Source organism: Dendronephthya gigantea, unplaced genomic scaffold (genome assembly GCF_004324835.1).
Source record: "Dendronephthya gigantea isolate DGI-Jeju-01 unplaced genomic scaffold, DenGig_1.0 000067F, whole genome shotgun sequence".
Taxonomy (NCBI): domain Eukaryota; kingdom Metazoa; phylum Cnidaria; class Anthozoa; order Malacalcyonacea; family Nephtheidae; genus Dendronephthya; species Dendronephthya gigantea.
In genome coordinates, this window is record NW_021163077.1 from 334,353 (window position 1) to 360,301 (window position 25,949).

Below are 25,949 nucleotides of genomic sequence, written 5' to 3' on the forward strand. Positions count from 1 at the left end.
ACTCTAAATATTACATTCGAAACACTTATTATTGTAACCTCCCAGCCACCCGCGGACCAAAACGATTATCATAAATGAAGTACTGCGAGCTGTGAATATTCGAATGTTCCGCGCGAATAGCCCCAAATATTCTAAAATTGTTTTGTTCATCATGTGTTTTTCGTCACTTTAAATGTTTTTTCGCGTATTTGTTCGTATTTCGAATATTTGTAGCAAATTTTCCGGCATGAATGTCGAGTCTCTGTCCAATGAGGCATATTCAGCAAAACGAGGTTTCTCTACCAACGTACAGGCTGATGCAAGTCAAGAAATACTGTACGAGGTTTGTAGCAAAATTTGCCAAGTTTAATACTTTCCATTCATTACATTTTTTCGTCTAGTGATACAATACCATTGAATAGGAGGAACCTAGCTTAAGGGCTGCGTTCCACTGCCGCGTTTTTTGCACGTATCTACACGCACGTAAAACGGTAAAAGTTTAAAATAATTTTACATGATACTTATAAAATCAACGATTGAATAGATGCATAGGGTTGAAATCTGTTGATGATTTGGTGTGTTTTTTTCCGGCATAAAATTCATTATACAACAACTTACAAGGTTTTAAGGCTTTACGTGCGTGTACGTACGTTCAAAAAACGTGACAGTGGAAAGCAGCCCTAAGTATATAGTTTTGCAGGAACCTGCATGAATCCTGTCCATAGATCACTGATGATTTTTTTTAGAAAGCTATAGCAACGTTAAATACAATACAGACTGTAAAAAAGGCGGAAGTTGGTGGATTGTTAACAGATGAAAAAAAGTTTGCTGAGATAAAAAGCTTGCCTGTAAGCAAAGATTTTATGACTCATATTATACTAATAATGAATGTTTATGAGTGCAATATATGAAAATTTTCATGTGGTGAAAATGGAACATTCCACCTTTCACCGAATGAAAACATTTGTTTGTTTCATATGGCACCAAAAAAGATCAAATGAAATAATAATAATATTAATAAATAATAATAAATAATTTAGTGAAATAAAATAATTTAGTGCCATCTGATCAAAAACAACCAATTAAAAGACATTAATAAGGTGTTATATAAATGACTTTATTTGATAATAAATGAAGGACATGACTATGTAGCCAGCAGCTAGTCATCTAGTTTTTTCCTATATCCACTAAACATGGCCTGTTAGATAATTGTCACCATAAACATCAACAAAATACTAAATGAATGGCAGTTTACAGCACACAAATTTTAACCTAAATCCTTCTCTAGAGTAATCCTAATCATCACTTCGATTCCAATGCTAATATTTATCCTAATCCTAATTAACCCTATAATCCTAACCCAAAAAACTAGGTAAAATGGTATCAAAGGCTATCTAGTCACTTAAAAAGTGATAGTCAGTGTTTGATGTCAACTATGTGTTTGAACAATTCTATTTTAACTCTACTTTAGACTTTAATGTTTGGTATGACATGGATGAAATCTGTAGCTATAGAACTTTTATATTATTCATGAACTACCTGTTTGTAATTAGGCCAAACCGGTTTTATCCATGTCACACCAAAAACCAAGCATAGTGTAAACAGGCTTCATTCTTAAAAAATTACACTTTAACGGTAATATTTTATAAACTATTTTCTAGGTTAATCACTTAGACAAGTTAGCAGCAATCCATGTTGCAGGTACAAAGGGCAAGGTAGTTCATTCTGTGCACATCTTTAACCTATTGTAGTTGGCGTACATGTTGACTTTCAATCTTCATAGTGTAGTCTTATTGCAGTTTTGCCAAGATAATTGCATCAGCTAGAACTGTTCAAAAGAAGTCTAACTCTGTCTTGTTCTGGATGCTGATTCTTTCAAGTCCCTAATCATCATTCCTAATTATTCCATGCCTAACCATCATTTCTAGGGCTCAGTCTGTGCATTTTGTGAAAGTATCATGAGACACAGTGGCTATAGAACGGGATTTTACAGGTTTTGTGCATCATAGTGTGGTTGCGTGTAGTTGAATTTTTCACAAGTCTGTATGTAAATTAAATGACTCATGTAATGCCTTTGTTTAGCTCACCCCACATATTTGAGGTCCGGGAGCGAATGCGTGTAGATGGCATGCCCATTTCCAAAGAAAAATTTGCTAATTATTTTTTTGAATGTTGGGAAAACTTCGAGGTATGTAATGTTGCAGTTGTACAACCAAAGGTTTGTAGTATGTTGGTAACATTCAATTCAGCCTTTTGTGAGACCAATCTCTTTATTTTTTCAGATGGAAAAAAAGCGTTATTATAAGACATTTCTAGTGAATATGGCTTTTCACGTGTTTCTGAAAGAAAAGGTATAAACCATATAATTTATTCGAGCCTCGCGCTGACTGCAATATGAAACAAGACACACATAGGTACGTAGGATCTCAACAGGAGAAAATAGGGAGACTGTACCCGAAATTGCTCACTAAGCCCGCTTACAGGTTGGGCTTGCGCTCGCGATAATTTCCACTAAAAATCTTACGAAAAGAAATTTGAAAACTGTTTTATTTAAATGAACAATCAGGCATAATTAACGATAAATGGATCATGAAAAACTACGCTTTGTGTGACAAATTTATGCTTAAGTATTTTCTCGGAAAATCCAGAAAAAATATTAAAATCGGAAGAAAGGAAGATCCACGAAATTCCAGCCTTCATTTGCTCTATGGGGTTGTTCTTTTGAGCCCCGTTACCCAAGATACAACGAAGTGTAAAATGACTTTGAGGTATTGAAATGAGTAGATAACCTTATCCCCTTAGTCGTGTGGTCATCGTAACAATAGCATGTGATTGTTTGTTTTCAGAAAGACTTATTTTAATACCTCAAAATCATCTCACGTTTCGTTAAATCTCAGGTAACCCGGCTCATGTGAACAGCCTCTATGTCAGATATTTACAGGATACTATTTTTCAGGTGGACGTTACTGTTGTTGAGGTGGGATGTGGAGGTGAATATGATGCTACAAATATTCTAAGGTATTCATCAAACTTTAGTATTTCTCTATAGCTTTGCAGTTGATCAACATTCGAAATAAACAGATATTTTTCCAAGTTTGCATGCATTTTCTATCTCTATAGACATCCAGTAGTTTGTGGTATCACGTTATTGGACAAAGATCATTTGAAATCTCTAGGAGGCACAGTAGAAAGTATAGCCTGGCATAAATCTGGAATATTTAAAGTATAACGATATTGCTACCTGCAGGTTTTTGATTTACAAAATAAGGTAGAGATGTTTTATCCAAAGGCTTATACCACAGTTTCTTCTAGCCTGGCGTCCCTGCCTTCACTTTTCCCCAGAATTCTGCTTCAATGAAAGTTCTTATGGAAAGGGCAGAAGAAAAGAAGATATCTCTCAAAGTAGTTCCAGATTTTATATCTAAAATTTCCGACGGGAGTCTACCAGGTTTGTTGGTACATGATATTTTGAATCACTCCACACTTTTGACAAAGACACTTAATACCCATGCAAAGTTAAAGTACTGACGTTTGGACCGCAACCGCATGTTAGTAACCTTGGAACATGTATCTCATCCACTCAACCTGCTTTGTTCGACCACATGGCTGATAACTATTACTAATAACAACACAATAAAGAATTTATTTCATTAGATAATTGCATTTGACACTCCTTGTATAACTATCACCACAATCGTTATCGGTCAATTGAATCAATTAAAATCACTCCATGTAATGTATACCTTACAATACTCTTCTATTTTGATGTGTTAGTATAGTAACAACTGTTATTTAACAATGACAGTTCTAGGTATAGAAGGTAAACATCAAAACCAGAATGCTTCATTGGCGCTTCATCTCTGCCGCACGTGGATAAAACGTCGGAATGAAGGTTGGTACAGACCCAGATAATGTAATATTTCTAGCTGGAATTAACCTTACACTTGACTTATATTTTAGTATGTATCTTGTTGTGTACTCTTGTACTTCTTTTGATCGAACCGTGAACGAGTGAACTAGTCATGAAAATCGTTTAGAAAGGCACCCCTAGCCTCGTTCTACATGAATTACATGTGTTCAAGACATGTATTGGTTTCAGCAAACGAAGCAACTGAAACCCAAAAAGAGGTCAAGTCATCGTGTGAGACAGAATCTCCTTACGCCGAGGAATTCCCATTGCCGGAAAGTTTCAAAGAAGGTTTAGTATTATATTATTTGTTAGTTTACCTCTTATTCACCTCAGCAAATAACTTCCATGATTGTTGTCAGCTCCGCGGAGGAGGGCAGGGGTTGGTGACTAGGATAAAGTATTTCTAGAAAACGTTCTTGGCCTGGTATTATTTAAATAACGAAGTTAAAAGAAGACTGGATTAAATTACGTCAAGGATATAACAGTAAGCCATTTTTTCAAACCAGGTCTTGCCAAAGTATTTTGGCCAGGAAGAACTCAATGCGTTGAGAGAGATGACATCACATTCTATCTGGACGGAGCACACACTAGGAAAAGTATTGAGGCAGGTTCAGGATGAATATTACCTCCCTATATTTCCGTTTGTGTATCTTTCAAACTCTCCGGTACTTTACGCTAGGTACTATATTGTATTGTATTTTTTGGTTTAAACTCAGCACTTGGCCTCTGGCTCTGCATGGAGCGTTAGAAATCGATGTGCTGTACCTTATGAGTAACAATCCGGGTCTCTTGTTAAAAATGAGTTTTTTTCTCTTATACAGGCTTGCACGGAATGGTTTTGTGAGAAATCAAGAATGGAAAAACTAAAAAAGAGGTTTCTTTCAAAATATCGTTGAAAATTTCGCCTGTCATCAAACTCACTGATGATAATTTCATTTTGCACTGTTATCTAGCCATAAAAAGATAGCCAAAATTTTGATATTCAACTTTAAAGGTGAAAGGAATGCAAGATCTTTAATTCAACCATTAGTGGTAAGATGTTATAAGAAACACCAGAATATGACTGTGTTGTTTTGTAATTTACCATGGTTGCAACAACATAAACCATTTCAATTTTAAGGATGATAAAGCCAGGGGCCCTAGGCCTAGGGAAGAGTAATACTTTTTTTGCCTGTCTCACCCTCAATTCTAACTGTTTCTGTAATCAACTTTAATTTCTTGCTATTCTTTAGCAATGCGACTTTGATTATGTCATATTTTGCCCCAACTTGTTACAAGACGGGACACAATTAACAACCTCAGGTAAGGAAGAAGCTAAGGAATGTCACGGGCAAAAACATTTGATGATCGATGAAGAATATATCTGGTGTTTCTGCAACCATATTGATTATCAGTTACTCAATTTAGACCGGGAACAAGGTGCATGGTTAAGGTCTATGTTGGACGCTGGAGTTGTTCTAGCTTGATCAAACAGGATTGAATAATGTTGTGTAGCCACGCAACTAACATATGTAAAAAATGCAAAATTAACAACAATTGTTTGTTGTAGACACGTACAGCTTCTATACAGACAAAGAGAAGGAGAAAAAGAAATGTCATGAAATCCAAGACATTTGGCGTGAAGTATTATCTTTTCATAAACACTCTGATGTGTCTCCCATCCACACGTCTGAACTGAATTCTCGAGTATTTACATGCGTTTCCGATGCATTTCATTGGGTCGTTGACAATCAGAACGACCCAGGATCGTCATTACGTAACGTTATAGGAGGTGTTGAACACGTGCAGGTGTTTGTAACTGGGAGTCTGTTGTTAGTTAGTCTGGTATTGCAACTATTGGAGGCTGTAGAAGTTTGATAAAAATATAAATTTCCAAATTTGTTCCGTGCAACGATGCTAAGGCTCGACCTGAATGAATGACTGTTCGTTTTATTAATAAAACTTTAGAAAGAAAGCCCAGCTATGTGTGAATATTACTCAGGAAACTTCCACTTGGAATCTGGGCTACCATTATGATGAAATTCTTGAAACTCATTGCGTAATCCTCTTTGTTACAACTTACAACATGGCCGTTATGGCAATTTGTGGGCAATTAGCCTTTCTCACGATGACGAATAGCCGCCATTTTTGGGGTACCTTCAATTTTCTCAACATAAAAATATTTACGAATGCTCAAATATGGTAGAATATGGTAGACTATATATATACTTGCAACTTGCGTAAACCCTAATTAAAGGTGATGCACAACTGATTGGCGCAGTAAAAGTCACCATATCACTCAACTTATCAAATTGCCTAAATAGTGTGAAGGATATTAAACTATCGTAATACCGTACGCAATTACGCCAGCGTAGGAGAAATATCACTTGTAAGGACCTTGTAATATATACGCTACATAAGGTGGCACCACACTCGCATATACAGCATTAACGGTGAGGCAAGATAGTTAGATACGTTAGATTTTTGTGGAAGTCACATTTTTTATGATATAATTATGTAAAATTGTTATCAAACTTGGTCTTTTTCATTAGCTAATATTAATATTCGTAATATTTTCACCTCGTTCCCCACCCGCCCCATGTAGGAAATGTCATTCCCAAAATGCAGGTAATGGTATTCCAGAGTGTATTCCAGCGTTTCTACGTTCCAAAATACAGGGGTAGCAGCCCCTGGTCGGGCAGACTATTAGCCCCTCCCCCCTCAAAATTTCTAGCGCCGTACGTCTATAGCAATGTAAGAAACATTTTTTAAGAGTCAAGATCGCAATTTGAAAAAATAGTACCCCAAAAATGACGGCACATTCGTCATCGTTAGACTGACGAGTGACAATAGACCATAGATCATAATAATGGTCAATAATAGACCGGAGTAGTCGCGTACACGCGCGAGCGCCACGAAAACGTTTCTGGACTCCTATGGATGGATAGATCTAATCCACTGATCTAATCGCAATTCGGCATTCGCAAAACATACTTGATTTTATACGAAGAAGGTTTACCACAGTTCTACGACTATCGACCATTTCATATTGGAATATGATTATATGAACTCTGGTCTTTGAATGTTGAAATGATATTGTTTTGGCTTTGTGATTCCACCACGTGTTTTGTGGCTAATCACCCATGCAAAGACGATTATTTTTTTCCAGACAGGCTGTTCTAGGCTGTGACATCGTAAAACGTTTTTCTGTTTGCGTAAAAATGAACAGAACCTACGAGGTACTGTACACATATCTTAATACTTTTCGACGATAGTACTGTATTCAATTACATATAATTCATGTATTTTTTATTTGTGTCGATGATAATTTTATAATTTATTAAATATAAATACGTGACAGAACTATATAAAACGTCACAGGCTTACGATATGACAAATTTAAACGTACCAGAAATTTAGAAATAGCAATATTAAATTTGAGTGATTCATACATGCAATTATTATGATCTGTAGTGTTGGGTCTCATGTTCTGTTTATCCTAGCTAGATTACTCAATTCGTAGGTTAAATAAAAGCACAAGAACAATAGTCAGGAATCAGTATACTTAATTCAGTGAAAATGAAATTTTAAATTGGAATTCATCAGTGTCAATTTAATCCTCTGGTTGTCTGGTTGTGTTATGTCAGTGGAACAATATAGCAGTCTAAATCTCTTGTTAGTATGAAATATAGCCATATCCCAATCAAAGAAACTGTTTAAAAATTGTTATTGCTGTTGCATAATGAAATACCCCGAGGCCATGCTGTATTTTGACTTTGAAAAGAAGCTAAGCCTAAATGTAATCATGATTCTAACTTGTTTCCCCCCTATCCTCTGCTTTATATTGTGATCTTCAATAAGCATCAGTCTATTTTTTTCAACACATTTCTTCTCCCTATTCCTGCTAAAGAATCTTTGGTGCTTGCTTTCCTTCTGGCAGTGCTTGCAAAGACATGTTTTGTGGTACTGATAATTTTATGCTCACTGCACATTATATAAAGCATTGCTTCGATTCCTGCCGGAGAACCGAACCGATAGTTGACTCATTTTCCCATCAACTGTTTCTGGTTTGAATTTGATGTGTGTATAATTCCACTCGAAATTAAGACCCTTAGAACCTCTATGTATATATGGGTATATGCATAAAAATATTTTTACAAAATTAGTCAGAAATACCCGATTAATTTTTTATTCCAATTGTTGCTGTGGGTAGAAAAATGTTTTCCTGTTGATCCAGATAGTCCCCTAGTGCTGTGCTCCTTGCTCTAAAGTTCATATAGCTAGCAAATAGATCTGGACAGAGGATATGTTAATGGTGCATACTAATTATGAATTACAAGGCATGTGCCCTTCTCCCCCTAGATTAAAAAACATATAGGGTTGTGTAGGTAAGTTCTGTACTTCTTTAATCCCAAGTTTGTTGGCAATACAATATTTTTTCAACATTTTTATTAGGATGCTATTAAAGCATTAAATACCCTACAGTCCAACACTGCTGCCTTAAAAGAGATTTGTCGGAGTGGACAAATACGACAAAGTGATCGCTTTGAGAAAACAAAGGAATTTGCAGCCAGAGCTAAAGTACCGGTTAGTTTTTGATACTACTCATGGGTTTGGCCAATTGTAGTTTTGCATGTTCTAAATATATATTAAATGATATATGTTTTATTATCATCATCATTGTTACTTTTTTCCCAGGTTGACAAACTTGATAAGTTGGCAGCAATTCATATCAGTGGTACCAAAGGAAAGGTACTTTTAACTTAGGGCCCATGAGGCATGCCTGTAGCTGTATAAAAGTATTGAGAATGTTCAGTAGTTCCCGACAAGTCACAGTTAATAATGTTCAATCATCAAAGAAAATATACAAAATCACAGTTCTCAACGTTATCTCACTCATGATCACTCTCACTCGTTCTCGTTACACCCTATCTAATCAATGGTTGCAATTATATCTTTAATTACTTACGTCATGCACGAACCTTGAATAATATGGCCTTAAATGGTATTAATGGTAACTTTGCTTATAATAATGTACTTATCTATCCCGTCAGTCTCCGACAAAAAGTATGAGTCTCCGACAAAAAGTATGAGTGATTTAAGTAATGCGTTACTGATTTGTTGCTTTTAGTTTGGTGTTACATTGGAATATAATAAAATAGTGAGATTTTTCTAAACCAGTTAACTGTTTCCTAAGAGTGCAGAAAACGCTTTACATTTTAGGGTTCAGTTTGTGCATTTTGTGACAGTATCCTTCGTGAAAATGGATTAAAAACTGGCTTCTATAGGTAACGTACAGGGTAACTCAAGACCCGTTTACACTACACTCAATTTATCGGCGCGGCACGGCTAAAATTGGTACCCAGTAGGCTACCAATACAAAGGCCGAGCAGAGATAAAATTGAATGTTGTGTAATCAGGGCTTCAAAGCAAAGGTTATTCAACTTTAGCACGCTATTGCAGTGATGTGACTTTAACACGCTATAGCACACAGTAATATTTTACGCATTTTCAATATTTCGAAACCAAACGTCCCAATCTTACTAACTTTGGACCAGTCTGTACTGATGAATTTCCTATTTTCTGTCAAACTCCAGCCAAAAACTGAAGCTGGTCCAGGAATATCTTTATTGAAGTTGGGTTATCTTTTTTCATACAATTTGCCGTACTAAACACGATGTTACAATTTTAATCTAATCGTCTAGTTCCCCACATTTGGTTGAAGTTCGCGAGAGAATACGCATAAACGGAAAACTGATCTGTAAGGATGAATTTGCTCGCTATTTTTGGAAATGTTGGGACAACTTGAAACAGGTAAACATTTTAAATAAGTGAGGATTTTAAAATGTTTAAAAGCATCAAATGTGGGATAACAACTGCCTAAAATCTCGTGTATAAAAGCAGCATAATTTTCTTCTTTATACATTGACCCCCATGTTTTGGACTCCGAATCCCCATTTAATCTAGATATTTGAATTTGAGATTCTGAATTTTCTAAAAACAGTACAGACCAAGGTATTTACAGTTTAAATAGCTAATTCTTGAACTTTTGCAGGATGAAAGTAATGATATGCCACCATACTTTGTTTTTCTCACTATCATGTCATTTTACATCTTTTTACAAGAAAAGGTAACATTCTTGTTTTACTCCATGTGGCCTAAAAGACTCGTTGTGACGTTGAAGCCTGGCCAAAATTGTAGTGTACATATATTATTAAAGCTTTCTCTATTGAATTGATTCTCGTTGTAGGTTGATGTGGCAATTATTGAAGTGGGCATCGGTGGTGCTTTTGATACGACAAATATTTTGAGGTAAGGTGAACTTTCAACAAATCATAAATCTTGATCTCTTAGTCGTTTCTGATTGTCAAATTTAAGATTGATTCTGTATGAAATTTCCAGGCAACCCTGGGCTTGTGGAGTGACATCACTAGGTCACGATCATGTTGCCGTACTGGGTGGTACCACAGAGAGCATTGCATGGAACAAAGCTGGAATTTTTAAGGTGAAAATCGTTATAGAAATTGACCCTCGGTTCTTGCATGGAAAAAATTCAAACACCCTTTTTAACCGTCTGTTAGGTGGCGAAATCTCATGCATGCATTAGCCTCTACCAGCTGAAACAATTTTTCAACTTGCGAAATGCATTTCGGGGTGAACATCCAGGAGGAAAAGGTTAAACTGAATTGATTTCCTCAAATGAAATTGCTAAAAACCTTTTTGTAATAAACCATCACCAACTTACGCGATAAAAAGTGTTTAAAGCGCAGATAAAATGATACACTGTATGAGAATACGCTTAAAGTAGAATATACTTTTACTGTTCAAAACGACTATTTTGTGTCGGCATTTTCAGTGTGGCGTTCCAGCATTCACAGTGCCTCAGGATGAGATATCCACAAGAGTACTAGCGCAGAGAGCTAAAGAATTAAAGGTTCACTTTGTTTTAACTATTTTATTTGATAATAATAACGACTTAATTAACGGCCAACCCGTAGTTTTTATCGTAAGAAATTTGTGATAAAAGTATAAAAATATTCACTCTGTAGGCGCCGCTGAAAGTTGTTCCCGAATTGTGTAGTTATCCTGGAGAAACTGTCACTAGTACGTATAAAATTATAAGTTATAGATACATTACAGGCTATATGTAAAAATATTCAAGAAAAAATGTTTCAGCAACTCGAAATGTTCTTAATCAAGGCTGGCATCGATACGGGAGTGTAGCCTGGGCTGTGTTGTGTGAAGCGAATTTCCTATATACTGACCATGTATTGGCTGATAATAATGATCGTAACTACTGACTTTTTAGGTTTAGGTATTGAAGGTCGACATCAATTTTTGAATGCTTCCTTAGCTTTACAGCTGTGTAACACTTGGTTAGATCGTTACAGAAAAGGTTTGTTTTATTCTTGTTATTGTCTAGTATGAATTATGATTCAAAAGTGGTCACTGTTTTCATTTAACATTTTCTATAACCTCTGTTTACTTTAGAAACGAACGGTAATGATAATTGTTATGAAACACCAGCGGTGACAAATGAAGATGTTCAATGTGAAAAATTGATTCCGTCGGCTGAACCATTCCCTATAAACCTGAACATGAAATTCGGTATTGATATTTAAAGTGTTTTTATTACTTTCGAAACTTTCGTTTCTGCAGCGATCAGATCAGTAGCTATTGCTGATCATTTTCAAGACTGGAGAAAAAACGCTGACAATCTCCAAATCTTTTGATGTTCTCTAGCGCTGGAGAAGACTTACTGGCCTGGAAGATCACATTGCATCAAACGAAATAATTACACATTATATCTGGATGGAGCTCACACGCCCAAGAGCATTAATGTAAGTCTCTAATGTGGTTTGTCTATCTGAATTAAGTGAAAGTAATCAAATTACTTAATTCATCGTCAATTTGCAGTCGTAATATAGAAGCCAAACGAAAAACCCCGGGTACGAGGTTGCCAGAAACTACTTATAAAGCCCATTCTCCACTAGGCGAATTTGTTCGCGCGAACAGATAAAAAGTAGCAAGCGATTCTATTTTTTCGCGGCGAATTTTTTCGCAAACTAATCACATCACTGAATTTCAGATATCGCGAATAAATTCGCCTAGTAGTAAAATGGGCTTAAAATTCACTGCGTAGGCGTACGGGCAGATATTTTTTGTGGGGGCTGCGCTGAATTTGCCCGAATAACATGACATCATAGATTTCGTGACGTCATCATACAATTATATAATCTGAGAAGACTACAAATGAAAGGCTTTCCTTTACCTGACAGACGTGATATAAAAAGAAATGTTGTCCCTAGCCATTTCAATTATAAGCTAAATATATTCATTTTCGAACATTTCGGTGCCCGAATAACAAGACACGTTTTGCCCGAATAGATTAATTTCCAAAAAAATTTAAAGCCCCAGCCCCACCCTCCTCTATGATTCACTGGACGGTCAAACTTGCGCGAATTCTTTCCCAGCCTCATTAGCTGATAAACGGGATCCCGGCAAACTAGCCTTCCTAGACAGTATACTGCTGCCCTAACCACCGCTAGAAAGACATAAGTTTTGAAACCTTTAGATGTTGTAAATGACCTTTCTTTTATCTACCTCTAAGGGCAAACCACTCGGGCAAACTAGCTGACTAAAAAGATTATTTTCCTTGTTTATTTGTAACTAATATACTTCATGATACAATTATATTAATATAATTGTAAGAATATGATTCGTGTTCATGTATATCTACCTGAAATTAAAAATTGTCCAATACAGCTTGTAGCTACTGGATCAACTGCCTTTTGTTGTTTTAGGCTTGCTCGACATGGTTTTGCAAAAGGGCCGATGAAGAAAAGAATAATTTAAGGTACAGCAGAATGCCATTACTCTGAAAGTTTCTCCCCTGCAAAAAGAAATGCAAGCCATTGTTTTATCTCGTACTTTTTAGCCCACGAAATGTTGCCCGAGTGTTGATATTTAACTGTACCGGTGAACGCGATTCTCGCAAACTGTTAGCTCCGCTTGTGGTAAGTAATCCTTTGTAATCACCGCATGGTCTGAAGAGAGGGTTTTAGTAATCTGTTTGGATCAAGCGCCCTCATCTAGGATCACTAGCCCTATACTCTCATTAAAAATAGTTAAGTATTATTGAAAGCAGAAAACTTGGAATGAAGTGAGACTTATAGAAATGTGTCTTTTTTTGACAAGTCTATCGAGATGGTAGTTTACTTTGAAGCAGATATATTTCCCCTTTATAACTTGTAAAATTTAACTCCATTATATCTTCGCATTTGTTTGCAAACTATTTACAAATATGGATGCTGATAAGCGACTATATTTTCTCTTTAAGATTTCGTTGTGCTATAACCTGGTACATGACAGGCAGTATAATTAATATTGGTTATAAATTTTTAAACTTTTTTCAGTCTTGTGACTTTGATTTCGCTATATTTTGTACAAACTCAATCACGGAGGAGTCTGCGAGGAAAAGTTCAGGTAATGATATTCATTGTTCATTGATAATAACAATAGCATCTATTTTCTATTTTTATTATATCCCGTAATACATCTGTAGCATTTTTAAGGTGCAAAAATGTATGTAACCATGTCTGTAAAAATGTCTAAAAATTTGCTATGAATATATTTATCAGGAGTATTTTTGAAAAGCAACGTGTTTGTAGCAAAACGTGAGATTGTAGGATTTAGCGAACAATAAGCGTGCAAATGTCATGGAATATTAATTATTGCTTTCTCCGAAGCTCCAGGTGAAAAATTGCCATAAAATTAAGTAACGGGTGGTAATAAATGCCTTTGGCTCACTGCAAAGGTACTTTTCCTAACTTAAGCTATAAACTGTATTAGTGATTATGGTGTACGAATGCACGGAATGAAATGTTGGATACTAGCATTATTCCTGATAAAAAGCATAAACAACTCCTACGGCAAAAACACTGCCATTGTCAAAAGACTCCGAAATGATCGCATCGTATTCAGTGTTCGATAAACATCGACTCGCTTGTAGAAAATGTTGACCTGATTTGGAGCCCACGGTCACCACGCATACAATCTTATATCGAGGCATATCGAGTAACTTCACGGCAGATTTAATTTGCTCGCTGGTCATCATTGCTACGAGATTACAGCGATCCGCGTCGTACGACTCTTCCCATAGATTGCGACGTAAAACCTCCGAAATAATTTCACGTATTTTTCGGGATTCCACCTTACAATTTGGTTTTAATTGCATCGTGTTTGGTACATGCTTTGCCTTCGGCTTGCCATTCTCAAGAAAAACGTTGTTGTTGAAATTGTTAAGCTGAACTCCACGTCTCTTTGTCCTGCTAGAATAATCACTGCCGCTTGAACTGTCATTGTCATATGTCTTGTATCCCTTGTGATAATAACTGTTAAAACCTTCCATTGTTATGGGGGAAATATTTGCCTTTTTGTCTTGATACCTGAACACGAACCAGTCTAAAGTCGTGTTCCTTTTCTGTAACATGCAAAAGTTTCGTCTTATGAAACTAAATCGGTAACCACAGTTAGACGAGTACCTGCTCTCGCTGCTTAGCAACGTTTTAAACTCTGCAAGGTGTAAGCTACAGGATGTCAACCCAGCTACCTGCCTAAATAAACCTGTTCAGTAAATCTGTCATTGCTTTTAATTTTTGATGTCAGAAAAAAACAAGTGAACGAAAAAGTGCTTGGATTATGATTAACTAGTTGTACTAAATTTTCTTGAGATTATTGCATAACATGAGACCATTCTACCAATTACTATCTTTAGTCTAAGCTAAGGTGTTTGGATAAATTAAGTCTGTTTACATGGGTGATGGGAGTTGTAAGATAATGGAACTGGCGTGTCTCATGTAGTCTGTAGTCTAAATGTGGTCCTACTTCTTAGATCTGTCAGATTTCACTGCTAGCCTGAGTTCAAGACTAAAAAGATGCCATGAAAATCACGAAGCCTGGAAACGTCTCACTGGCGAAACTGGTTCCATAACTTTACATGATTTGGACAAAAAATTGCGTGCTAACGCAATGCAAAATTCGTGTGTGTTTTCCTCAGTGTTGGAGGCTCTTCATTGCGTTCTTGCGGAACGTGAACCGTTGTTGGATGCTAATCCTGAGCATTCTCGCTCACCACGTGTTCTATCACATGCAAATCACATTCAAGTTGTGGTAACTGGAAGTCTGCATTTGGTTGGAGCCGCGATGAAGGTACTGGGACCTAGTATAGTACAAGTTTGAAGTTATTTCATAGAACAGTCATAGGATTAGCGCCCTAGCTAGAGACACGCCCCGTTGCTTAAGGGCAGCGTGGCCTTGGAGAAGTCGTGGAAACACTACAGTGAGTGAAGCTGTGATCTATTGAGATGATGCTTCATGGAACGATTTCTAACGACAATTTCCAATGCAAATTACTGTATATGAAATTTGATTGCCTCAAAAGCCCGAGGCGCTAAAAATCGTCATTGAAAATCGTTCCATATAACATCGCCTTTATGGCCAAATTTTTTTCAGAGGGAGATGATTACTAGTGATTATTGTTGAGGCTTGAGGTTTTTCAAGCTATGATTTTTAAATGTTTTATAACAGCTGGCTGAAAATAGGACATTTGATTTGGAAATAAGATTGATCATTCAATATATGAATCGAAACCTAATATAAATGATATAGCTAATTATATACCACAATTAGTATAATAACCACATCTTTAGATCTTACACATCAGATGTCATACTTAGACAATTATTACAATTATAAATACAATTAGCCATTTATCTGGCTTCCTTTTTTGTACACTGTATATCTACTAAATATATTTTACTTGTCAAATATGTTTAGCTATTCTTTTGTTTTTCTTTGAGCTGCATACTCTAGTTCACAAATGATATTTTCCCATTCTTGAAATTGTCTTGATAAACTGTTGATCTTTACAAAATTGTCAAGGAAAAACAGTATTCGAAAGTAAGGTTATAGAAGGTCAAGGAAGACCAAGCTTGAGCAAAACCATTCTCAATCTTGGTGTTGCAATAGTTTTAATGTGACAACATTAAGGATACAATGTTATTGTATGTGACTAAAAGTTCACAAACTTCTTCATCCAACAGTTCTACCTCTTCCTAATGTGTAAGAGTTGTCAAAGAATAATAAACAAATTGAAATATATAACTACTATGCAATTCGAAATGCATCATAGTTTGTCATCAGGCCGAAACGTACCAGTTGTTGTACATTAACTTGTACTAATGGTTGAAGCTTAGATGACCATTCTGGCAAATCTAAAGTATAAATTACCATAAAAGTTCTATTATAATTATTTTATGTCTTACAATTGTAATTCATGCTAGAAAATTTATGCAGTAACATGTTACCTTTAAAAGTTGCCTCACTGGGAACATTTTTTAGCTGTTCCAATGTTTGAAATTGTTCTGCTGTAGTCCTTAGTTGCTGTTCGCCTAAATGGAAAATTACACAAGTTTAATTTTGCTAAATGGTAAATTTGTTTTGAACGCATGTCAATAAACCAGTCAGTTTAAATTTTCTTACTAGCCAATATTATATCTGCTTTAGATTCATCTGTAAGTGTGAGTTTCTCAATAAATTCAGGTGTTAGATAGTCTTGCAACTCGTTTACTAACAAGAAAAAATGAATACAAATTAAGTTTATAAGATTGGAAAGTTTGCAAATTGCAAATACACTCTGCCAGTCTGCCTTGCCAGCCTTGGAAAGTCAGAAAATATTTTATATGTATATAATTTTTAAACTTACATCTCTTCCATAAAGCTCCAACCTTGGAGTATCGTGTTGTGATTTTATTCATATTTTGGTTTACCTGGGCTAAGACATCCGCACACTATAAGATGCGAATTGAAAGTTAACCTATTTAATATTATAAGTAGATATGCATTTGAAATAAACAACAAAATTTTTAATTGCAAACATGTTTCGACTTAACTCTAAGCCATCTTCAGTGCGAATGAATAAGTTATTTACATTATGAAATATATAAAGTAGAAATATGATACATGCGATTAAAAATTTAGTTGTTTAGTACAAACTCTTCAGCTATTCTGACACATCATAAAAGTACATATGTTTGTCACAAAATTTTCAAATCAAATTTTACATGGGTGAAAGATTCAAAAATAATGAAAAATATCCCGCCTATATTAAAAATTGCTATGCAACATACTGAGGTTTTTATTTTCTCGGGATTTGAAGAAATAATACGCTTTTCAAGCGCTTGAATTCTTTCTTCTAACATGGCCACGCCTTGGCTCGCCGCCATTTTGATTATTTTTTTTGCAATAAACATTAAACACGCGCAATTTTCGCGCAGAACGCGGTGGACACGCATTTTCGAGCAGACCACAGCCACTGACCACACCCTAAAAGCAATGCCTTGCAGCAGGCCTGGCTTTGCAAACGAGTCTTATGTTGTTGTTTTTTTAATTCCGAAAGAAAGTCAATTTTAGCAGTAAGCCTGCAAACAAAACCCCCTTCAAACGAAATCTCAAAGCATGCACGGCCTATTTTCCTACTGGACGCACTTTTAACTCATAAGCCAATCACAGACCAGGCTGTGAGGGGTCAATCGGTGAGGGGTAAATTTGAACACATATTGGTGAGGAAATACCTGGGACTTGGTCATAATTTACAAAACATCGTTTTTTTTATTCTATTGCTTATTAATGGTTCCACTATAAAGTAGTTTTGTTATATTTTATATAATATTTGTTTATTGAAAGTACAGTGTCGTTGAAGTTTTAATCTCGGGAACGAAAAAGTTGAATTAGTAAGTCTTTAAGAAATAAGACTTCAATATATATTCTTTATTCTTATATAAATACTGCTAACCACTGACTGATTTTGTTAATTCATGGTTATAAACAACGCCATAAATTACTGCCAATTCGCATTTATCCCCTACATGCATCCCCTTTTGTTCACAATGACATTACTTTATTCGTTTTGTTCAGAAGAGGACGCTGGTAATACTTTCAATACAAGTTTCAAACTGCCAACTGCGAAGCAAGGTTAGTGTAATAGTGTAACCTCTCGGAGTCAATTTTCATAAAAATGTATTTAAAATATCCAAATTACTGCATACAATTCCATCCTTTCAATTATGTACGTTGCAAATTTGCAATTTGTGTTTGATTATACATTTGTGATAGTAAAATTACATTGATTTACTAGAATAATAAGTAATAATAGTTCTAAGAATTATTCTGTTCTGGGCAGCTCAGTTTCTGTTAAAGCTCCAGATGGTGTCATGTTTACATTGTCTGTCAAAACTTTTTGATGATGTGCGGCAAAGTGCCGCAGTTGTTCCTCAAGGCTGCTAGTTTGAAGCTTGTTTGGAGAGTGCGACCATTCTGTAATCAACTGTGTGGCATCATTACTGGCTGATAGAATATTTGCCACTTTGAATAGTAAATCTTGATCAATGTTTTGAATTGCAACTTGTGGTTCTGGTGGTTCCATGATTTCATTAGACCACTGTGATATACTATCAAATTTCTCAGCTGGTTGCTTAACTTGTTGAGGAAAGCAGTTTTCTTTAGTACTTAAGTATTCAACATCCTTGTGTTCTTGCTGGCCATCCCCAGCTACTGGTCCATCAAGTCTGATATTGTTTTGTGAAAGTTGATTCAGATGCTCAACAGGATTGTGAAATGAAACTGCAGCTCCTAAATCAATAATCAGAATTACATATGCTATCCAGCAAATAAAACCAATGTTTTTAATATTGCTGGTTAAAAATGCGGATGAATGATCATTAGATTCGACTTTACTTATTAATTGTTAAGCTGCATGCTTCAAGTAGATTAATCAACAACCTATTTGAAAGAATGTTATTCTGAATTAGGTATTACCAATTTTGAAGCATTTCAAATTTATGTGCACATGAGGGCATTGGGGGATAGCCCAAACCCTCCTTCTAACCTTTGGGTCTGAAAGAAATCTAAATCTATTTGAAATGTTAACATGGTATATACTTGCCAGGTTCAGAATTGAATCTGTTTACTTCCTGTGATGCTCCACCCATGGCTTCATCAACTAACTTCTGTAGTTTCACCTGTTGGTCCACTTGTCGTTTATCTTTAGCCCGTCTGTTTTGGAACCATATTTGAATTCTCTCTTCAGGCAATCCTATTTCTTCTGAGATGATTTTCCGACGTTTTAAATCAGGATACTTGTATTTTTCAAAATGTTGTTCTAAGACCTCGAGTTGTTCAGGATTGAATATTGTTCTACTGCGTCGGAACTTTGGACGCCCTGCAAAAAAAAAACATTCGCTCTTTCGTTGCCATTCCATAAGGCTAGTCATTGCCTCATTGGGGCAGGGCAACTTTTCTTGTCAATATGTCATTTGCATTACGTGCGCACATCATTGGCATTTAACACGCAAAAACGAAACAGGGTAATTTTGTACAAACCATCACTGCCGTATCCCTGAATTGCAAGGTTTCCATTGGCTTCAGTTAGATGAGAATAAGGATTGACATAAGGATAGTACATTTGCTGCGTGAAATATTGTGGCGGCAGTATGTGTTGAAAGTTTGCCGCTGTTGGATTGAAATATTCATTGCTGGCTCGCAACATCTCTCTGCGCAGTTCATCATTGCCTAAATTATCACCCATTTCCTGTCCTTTAGTAGTACAATTATTACTGATTATTGTATACACTCTTCAACTTGCTCTTGTTTCACACGCGGTGACTTTTCGTTTTGTTACGTCATTAACAAGTTTTATATGACGTCAGCAAACCGTAACGGTTTGGCACGCGAGATTTTGATCTGGTGTGATGGAACCACTGAACTCTATTATAATTCCCCCGAATTCCCGGAATTTTAAATATGTTCACTGGATAAAACTCGCGTTGGCTTGGCTTCTGTGACGTTTATGATATCTGAAGGTGGATTTCTAATCAGTGCAAAATATCAACTTTTTGTTTTCGCTTTCCTTTGAAATACATGCAGACAACCAGATGGTATTAATCCCATTATATGAGCTTGAGGCTTGACTGAACTCGTTTCCAAAGAAAGCGACCGCAAAAAATGGATAAAAACTTGAACGATTCTACGTGTATGATCACCCGAATAAACCTATATAAGGCCACCAAAAATGCGACACGTGTGAAATGAACATAAACAGAAATAATTCATTACAATCACAAACGATTCATCGACATCGTATTTAGAAATGCTTTAACCTAACGTGGTAGTATGACTGGACAAGGCAAGGTAGGACTCGTTCAAACTTCAAAGTTGAAAGGATCACAGTTCACTTCCGTTCCCGTACGTGTGAACTTCTGAACGTATAGTCTCTATGACTCAATCTGTTCAGGAAAGTTTGTGCAGGAAAGCTTGCGTTCATAGTACCTGTTTTTATCTGTTTTCTATGTCGTGATCTCATTTGGAGTTGAGGCCAGAACACATTTTGATATTTATAAACATCTTTCATGGTGCTTTTCAAAAATCACAACAAAATAAAACAATTATATCCATCAGCTAAAAAGCATAATAATGCCTGTTTGAATAATATATTTTTGTTACGAGATATTCTTGTTTGTAAATTAATAGCACAATCTCATTACATTTACCAGTTGTTAACCAGCTATATAAAAACATCATTCGCTAAAATCATAATATATCAACTGAAATAAACACATCATCTCTCGGTTCACAATAGAACACAGTCACTTTATAAACACATTGTTTAAGTTAGCTACTTCAGTTTGTAGTTTTTAATCGAATATCTTACGGCCATTCATTCAACTCAAGACGTCAGGAAGACGATTTGTAAATTCGTACGGTATTCGATTCCTTTTACCTGGCACAAATGTTTAAGCTTTAGTAATCACATATACCGTGAAAGTTTCGCCAGCCAAATGTTGCATCCACGTTCAAAACGCGCGTCTTTTGGTCTCTATATTACTGGCGTTTTGTCTGGAATATGGCTTTGTTATATTATTTTGAACGGGAAACGTGTTTGGTACGAATCTACGTTGAAAAATTCAAGATCTTCCACATCTAGAATAGGACGAGACTTGCCTATTGTATTCATTGGCGGACATCCGCGCAGCGGTACGACGCTCATGCGCGTTCTACTTGACGCACACCCGTCATTTCACTGTGGCCAAGAGACACATATCATTCCAGATCTACTAACAATACGACGCAAATACAGCCGGGGACGGGATTTAAAACGTTTACTCGAGGCGGGTCTTAGTTTAGACCTTATCAATACGACTATAGCCGACTCAATTCTTCATATCATCAAATCACACGGCGGGCATTCCAAAAGACGTTGCAACAAAGACCCATTCTCCTTAAAACATATTCCATATCTCGCTCAGATGTTCCCAAAAGCGCAGTTTATTCTAATGGTTCGCGACGCTCGCGCTGTGATTCACTCGATCCGTGAAAACAATATAAAAATTTCTCGCTTTCCGAAAAAGGATTCCGAAGCATTGCGCCGCTGGAACAAAATTCTGGAAATCATGTTACAGGACTGTTTGCGTGTCGGAAGCGAGCGATGTAAAGTTGTGCATTACGAGAGTCTTGTTGTCAAACCACGTTCGATTTTACGGCAAATTGCGCATTTTCTGAGAGCTCCGTGGAGTGAGAGTGTTATGAATCATACTGGATACCTGGATAAAGCAGATGGAATTTTATTATCAAGGTAAAACTACACCGTATGGCAGAATTTCCCTATCTAGTAGATGTCCGAGGCACGTGTAGTAAAAGATGTAGATTGTAGGATATTCTTTTCCCTTTTTTTCTTCTAACAATATGCTCTCCCTCGTCGCCATTTTCATGGTGTTCCTCCCCGATACTGGAGCTAGTATACTGTAATCTCGGTAAAATGTGACACCATAATAGAACGAGTACAGCCTCTCGTACTCCTTATATACGTATGTCAGTATACATAGGTAGTGTTTTCTTTTTTACGCCTGTGCGATACACGCGTAAGAATCTCACATCTTGTATGCACGAACCCTGTAAATAGTCTATCTATATAGTTAAATTGTCAGCTTCCATTAATGAAACTCATTGTAATGTAAGTAGGAAGATTCAGCCTCGTTTGATTCTCTGAACCTTCATTCAACATGATTTACATTCTCCAGGCTGGAAAAATCGACGCATCAAGTACGGAAACCAATATACAACGACTCATTGCATTTATGGATGACATCACCATTAAATATACGGTCCGAGAAATTGGTATCCATGGCACCAATGATGGACACCTTAGGATATCTAAGGATTGGTAATCCTCCCAAATACACTGAGTTGAAATTAAGATATCCGAGTAAAGATACTTATGAATAATGATAACTGATGTAGGTTGTTGGTACATAGGTTGTTTTCAGCATGCTATATGGCTTAATTTAGCGCTGTTAGCTAAATCGTTCGACAAATAGTAATAATAAATAATGGAACACACACAAGGAGTTTTCAAGTTTACTATTTATTCACGGGAGCAGCGCTTGAGCGACGTTACATTTTAGTTACTTCATACTCAAGGAAAAGTGATAATTTTTGTTGTTATTGCTGTCCCATTTCAGATTATGTCGATACCCGCTGAAGTAGAACCAGATAACGACCTTTTGAGCATTTTTTGGGATGTCGTAAATGGTTGTCATGATTGGATTGCCCGCCTGATTTCCGCCTTGTAGCATCTTCTGAATCACGGGTCCGTTATCGGAGAACTGCACACGTGCAAAGATATTCCATGCGTATCCCATGCCTAGAATGGAATGAGTGGCTGGGTTGAGTAAATTAGATACAGAGAAGCGATGTAGGTCGAATATTTCAACGCAAATTGAACCTACCCAAGTACGCGATATCCCGCCATGGTAGTCTTATTGAGTCGTAAACTACTTGAAACTTTTCACCAGGGCGAAGGCGTCCTACAATATACTCACGCCAGTCTCCTGTGAACACGATTTGATTGAAAGGAAAGCGGTAATTTTTACCAAAATCACTGTCATAAGAGTTACCACTGTTAGCGCCAGAATACTTGAACCAAATAATAAAATCTGTTGCGTCTACCGGGATCTCTAATACTATTTCCATGTTGCCATCCTTATTCGGCCCCTTCATCATTACCGAGTGAACTTTTCCCCCCTCGGAATATTGAACCTCGGCAAATATATTCCAGGCTCTTTGATTGTACCGGGTGTCTCGTTTGGGCAATCTTGAGGCGTGATACTCTATATAAACTCTCTCCCCAGGTACCAAAGTTCCGTGCAGGGTTTCTTTCCAATCTTCACTGAACACAATCTTGCTTAGTTTCGGTTCTCTGAAATAGAATCAATTCTGTGTATTGTCATGGTTGTTATTCGTTAGGGGGTTGATTTGCCAAGACTATATATATGTGGTACCTTGTTCAGTTGGTACTTAGGCAGTGATGAATCTAAATTTTCTGAAAATATAGTTAATCCCCTCCAATGATTTTTAATTCATTTTTAATCCCTATATATTCGTCGCCACCATGCTAGTGACGCAATTAGGCGCCAGCCTCCATTTTAGATAAGGTGGTAAGGTAAGGTATGCGTACCTTGTTGGTGTTGGCTGTCCGCTTCCCACATCATCCATCTCTGAAAGAAAGATAAATTGTCTGTCAGTACTTTGTCTATAACCTATACCACATGCAGTTATACTACGTTCTTTTTTCTTATAGGAACTATGGAAGCTTTATCAACAAAGATGTATCGTGGAGTGTGTACGATACACAAGTACAGATCGGCGCTCGATTATAGCCTGATTATAGACGTGAGTAAACGTTTTCTACCAACGTAGCCTCTATTAATATATTGTTCTTTGATGACATGCCTGTAGCGTGAATTGTTTTTGCAAGTAGCCAAACGTTTCGTTACAATGTGACGATATAGCTACGTCTACAAAGCCGGTCAAAACAACCATCATTTAACACAAACGCGAGAAAGTTCTCTACCCGCGAAATAGCTCCCGGTATCTAGAGTTTAGAATATAGGCCTGTATTTGAGTTTATGTTACAACTATAGTCGTTAGGGCACATTTTTCAGACGGGGTTACAGTCTAGCATTGACTCGCTCCATTTCCGAAACCATTCGTGCTAGAGGGGGCGAGTACCCTCTCCCCCCTATCTTAATCTTACCAACATCTTGTAGCAGAGCTGTACACAAGAAAGCTTGCACTGCGCAAAGAATCACCGGAATAAGCTTCATTTTTCTTCTCTTACTGTTGCCAGTTAAAAAATGAAATGAAGGAGAAAGCATTATTTGTTTCTTTTTAAGTTATTGAAAAATTTGATGATGTTTACACAAAATGTAAATATCATTTTCTTAATATGTGCACACATGTTTGAAGGCGATTATATACCAATTTTTCAGAATATTCCGTGCGCGTGGTTAGTATATCATGAAAGAGGAAATGAGCATTAATATTTTGTTTGACAGATGACATAAAAAGCGCGTATAGCATAACTATACGGAAGGACATACTTGTCGAGGTATCTCAACTCGAAATACCCTCGTCAAGGACACGGTGCTTTGATAAGAAATGAGTGTTTACTTCTGCTGATAGCGCGCTTTTGAAGAGAAAATTTGCTACTCGTAATTCGCAAACACTAGTTGTAGACCGCATTTGAAACAGCATTTATCGTCAACATACCTTTTCTATTTTTAATTATATCTTTTGTTTAAGGTAATTAGGCTAATTTACACAGATGCCTTTTTATGTAAAGTAATTAATACACAAATTACACCCCGAACCAATCCTATGGCTAGACAACATTCATTTGTTCAGTTGTTTAACATGTATCATTCAAAGAGTTGTAGACACGAGCGACAATTTACATTTAGTGGTACTCAAGCTACGTACAGCCAAAATCGTTCAATCGTTCAATATTATCTTTGAACTCTTGAAGTTTGTTCACAGGTTATAACGGGTTAATATTTTAATAGTTTGCCCAAGTTATAGGCATAGTGGGCATGACTATTCAACTGTAACGAGCCTATTCACACGAGGCGAGTTTTCTTTGCTACCTACGACGCCCTTTATTGTTGTTCCATATAGTCAGTTTGAAGAAAGTTTGGTTTAAAGTTTCGATTTCAGTGATACGTTGCGATACGTTTATGGGATGAAAATCGAACTCCTTATATTGCGATGAAACTTCAAGGGAAGTGGTTCGCTAGTCAAATTTTTGCACGATTTTTTTCTATCAATTGAGAGCGGTCAGTCAAGAATCAAAAGAAGACATTTTTTGTTCGCGATGACCATTTCTCTGTGTGGAAGTGGAAATAAACCCTTTGTCAAATTTCATTGACACAATACCCTATTTGTTACCTGATAAGATTTTAATATGAACACTGTCATGGTAACAAAGATTTCTGATCTACGCTAATTCCCGATAGTCCTCCATATATTGTGATCACTGAAAGCCGGTCAACCAATCATTGAGACGAGTAATTATATGCACTGCATTTTCCCCCAGTTCCTCTTCACGAGACTGCCACATGTTCATACTTAATTTCCACGTGATCTTCATGATTATTGTTGAATCATGAAGGATTTTCTCACAACATTCAAGTACGACATGCACTTAGACCTAGGTTATGTTATACATCACATTTTGGTCGCGTCGAGTGCAATAATCGAGATGATAAATCTCAATATGTACCAACTGTATAACCACCTAGTATAATCACCCTATATAACTCAAACTTTTGCACCGAATATGGTTTTCGCTATTGGGTCAACCGGATGTATATATTTGGTTTTGCAGGTTGCATTGACTTGTTCTATCGCCAATTTTTTAATGTATACGACTACCCATTTTCAAAAATCTTTGTCAGCCCATGATGCACAAAGTGCTCTGTCTATAGCAAAATTTTTATTCTTTAGCGATATTGCATCGTAGAATATTACAACTTGATGTGAACCAGGCCTAACTTATTGACAAGCCATGGACAAGAGACATGTTCAAGTTAGCATACAATGCTTTTGGAAGTTAATGCACATATGCTGAATTTTAAATTTATCGCATGATCACCCGACCGGTATTAGAACATATCTCCCCCTCTTTGCG

General features: G+C 36.5%; 7 protein-coding genes and 1 long non-coding RNA gene across 9 annotated transcripts; 4 read left to right on the forward strand and 4 right to left on the reverse strand.

The window, feature by feature from the left end:
• Positions 1-129: 129 nt before the first annotated feature.
• LOC114530922 (folylpolyglutamate synthase, mitochondrial-like) lies at positions 130-5,797 on the forward strand. Of its 2 annotated transcripts, XM_028552543.1 has the most exons (16): positions 130-322; positions 726-827; positions 1,641-1,694; positions 1,908-1,972; positions 2,062-2,167; positions 2,262-2,330; positions 2,936-2,997; positions 3,100-3,202; positions 3,292-3,427; positions 3,785-3,871; positions 4,079-4,177; positions 4,396-4,493; positions 4,711-4,763; positions 4,843-4,921; positions 5,122-5,191; positions 5,439-5,797. In XM_028552543.1, exons 1-16 carry the CDS (start codon positions 173-175, stop codon positions 5,744-5,746), a joined length of 1,641 nt encoding a protein of 546 aa, XP_028408344.1. In that variant the 5' UTR covers positions 130-172; the 3' UTR covers positions 5,747-5,797. The 2 variants fall into 2 exon arrangements, with proteins under 2 accessions (XP_028408344.1, XP_028408345.1); XM_028552544.1 differs by lacking the exon at positions 130-322 and having other exon boundaries at positions 780-827; positions 1,641-1,680.
• A 1,011-nt stretch (positions 5,798-6,808) lies between these two features.
• Positions 6,809-15,389, forward strand: LOC114530962 (folylpolyglutamate synthase, mitochondrial-like). Its single transcript, XM_028552588.1, has 17 exons — positions 6,809-7,107; positions 8,324-8,455; positions 8,567-8,620; positions 9,092-9,156; positions 9,574-9,682; positions 9,924-9,998; positions 10,119-10,180; positions 10,271-10,373; positions 10,725-10,802; positions 10,918-10,972; positions 11,178-11,264; positions 11,360-11,476; positions 11,612-11,709; positions 12,673-12,725; positions 12,807-12,885; positions 13,285-13,354; positions 14,763-15,389. The coding sequence occupies exons 1-17, from the start codon at positions 7,012-7,014 to the stop codon at positions 15,107-15,109; spliced, it is 1,680 nt and encodes a 559-aa protein (XP_028408389.1). The 5' UTR covers positions 6,809-7,011; the 3' UTR covers positions 15,110-15,389.
• On the reverse strand, positions 13,112-14,426 carry LOC114530963 (tctex1 domain-containing protein 1-like). Its single transcript, XM_028552589.1, has one exon. It carries the CDS (start codon positions 14,358-14,360, stop codon positions 13,767-13,769), a length of 594 nt encoding a protein of 197 aa, XP_028408390.1. The 5' UTR covers positions 14,361-14,426; the 3' UTR covers positions 13,112-13,766.
• A 241-nt stretch (positions 15,390-15,630) lies between the features above and the next one.
• LOC114530964 (dynactin subunit 3-like) lies at positions 15,631-17,161 on the reverse strand. The gene is made up of 7 exons (XM_028552590.1): positions 17,059-17,161; positions 16,635-16,719; positions 16,412-16,498; positions 16,237-16,320; positions 16,085-16,143; positions 15,925-15,984; positions 15,631-15,793 (listed from the first exon to the last, which is right to left on the reverse strand). The coding sequence occupies exons 1-7, from the start codon at positions 17,152-17,154 to the stop codon at positions 15,707-15,709; spliced, it is 558 nt and encodes a 185-aa protein (XP_028408391.1). The 5' UTR covers positions 17,155-17,161; the 3' UTR covers positions 15,631-15,706.
• A 682-nt stretch (positions 17,162-17,843) lies between these two features.
• Positions 17,844-25,935, forward strand: LOC114530975. The gene is made up of 3 exons (XR_003687800.1): positions 17,844-17,902; positions 23,562-23,653; positions 25,766-25,935. It is a non-coding gene; the product is annotated as an uncharacterized LOC114530975 (long non-coding RNA).
• On the reverse strand, positions 17,978-19,410 carry LOC114530971 (diencephalon/mesencephalon homeobox protein 1-B-like). The gene is made up of 3 exons (XM_028552597.1): positions 19,310-19,410; positions 18,873-19,148; positions 17,978-18,559 (listed from the first exon to the last, which is right to left on the reverse strand). Exons 1-3 carry the CDS (start codon positions 19,389-19,391, stop codon positions 18,093-18,095), a joined length of 825 nt encoding a protein of 274 aa, XP_028408398.1. The 5' UTR covers positions 19,392-19,410; the 3' UTR covers positions 17,978-18,092.
• LOC114530970 (protein-tyrosine sulfotransferase 1-like) lies at positions 20,576-22,306 on the forward strand. The gene is made up of 2 exons (XM_028552596.1): positions 20,576-21,557; positions 22,003-22,306. The coding sequence occupies exons 1-2, from the start codon at positions 20,764-20,766 to the stop codon at positions 22,205-22,207; spliced, it is 999 nt and encodes a 332-aa protein (XP_028408397.1). The 5' UTR covers positions 20,576-20,763; the 3' UTR covers positions 22,208-22,306.
• On the reverse strand, positions 22,331-24,100 carry LOC114530972. The gene is made up of 4 exons (XM_028552598.1): positions 24,018-24,100; positions 23,439-23,478; positions 22,711-23,180; positions 22,331-22,625 (listed from the first exon to the last, which is right to left on the reverse strand). The coding sequence occupies exons 1-4, from the start codon at positions 24,085-24,087 to the stop codon at positions 22,387-22,389; spliced, it is 819 nt and encodes a 272-aa protein (XP_028408399.1). The 5' UTR covers positions 24,088-24,100; the 3' UTR covers positions 22,331-22,386.
• Positions 25,936-25,949: the final 14 nt, after the last annotated feature.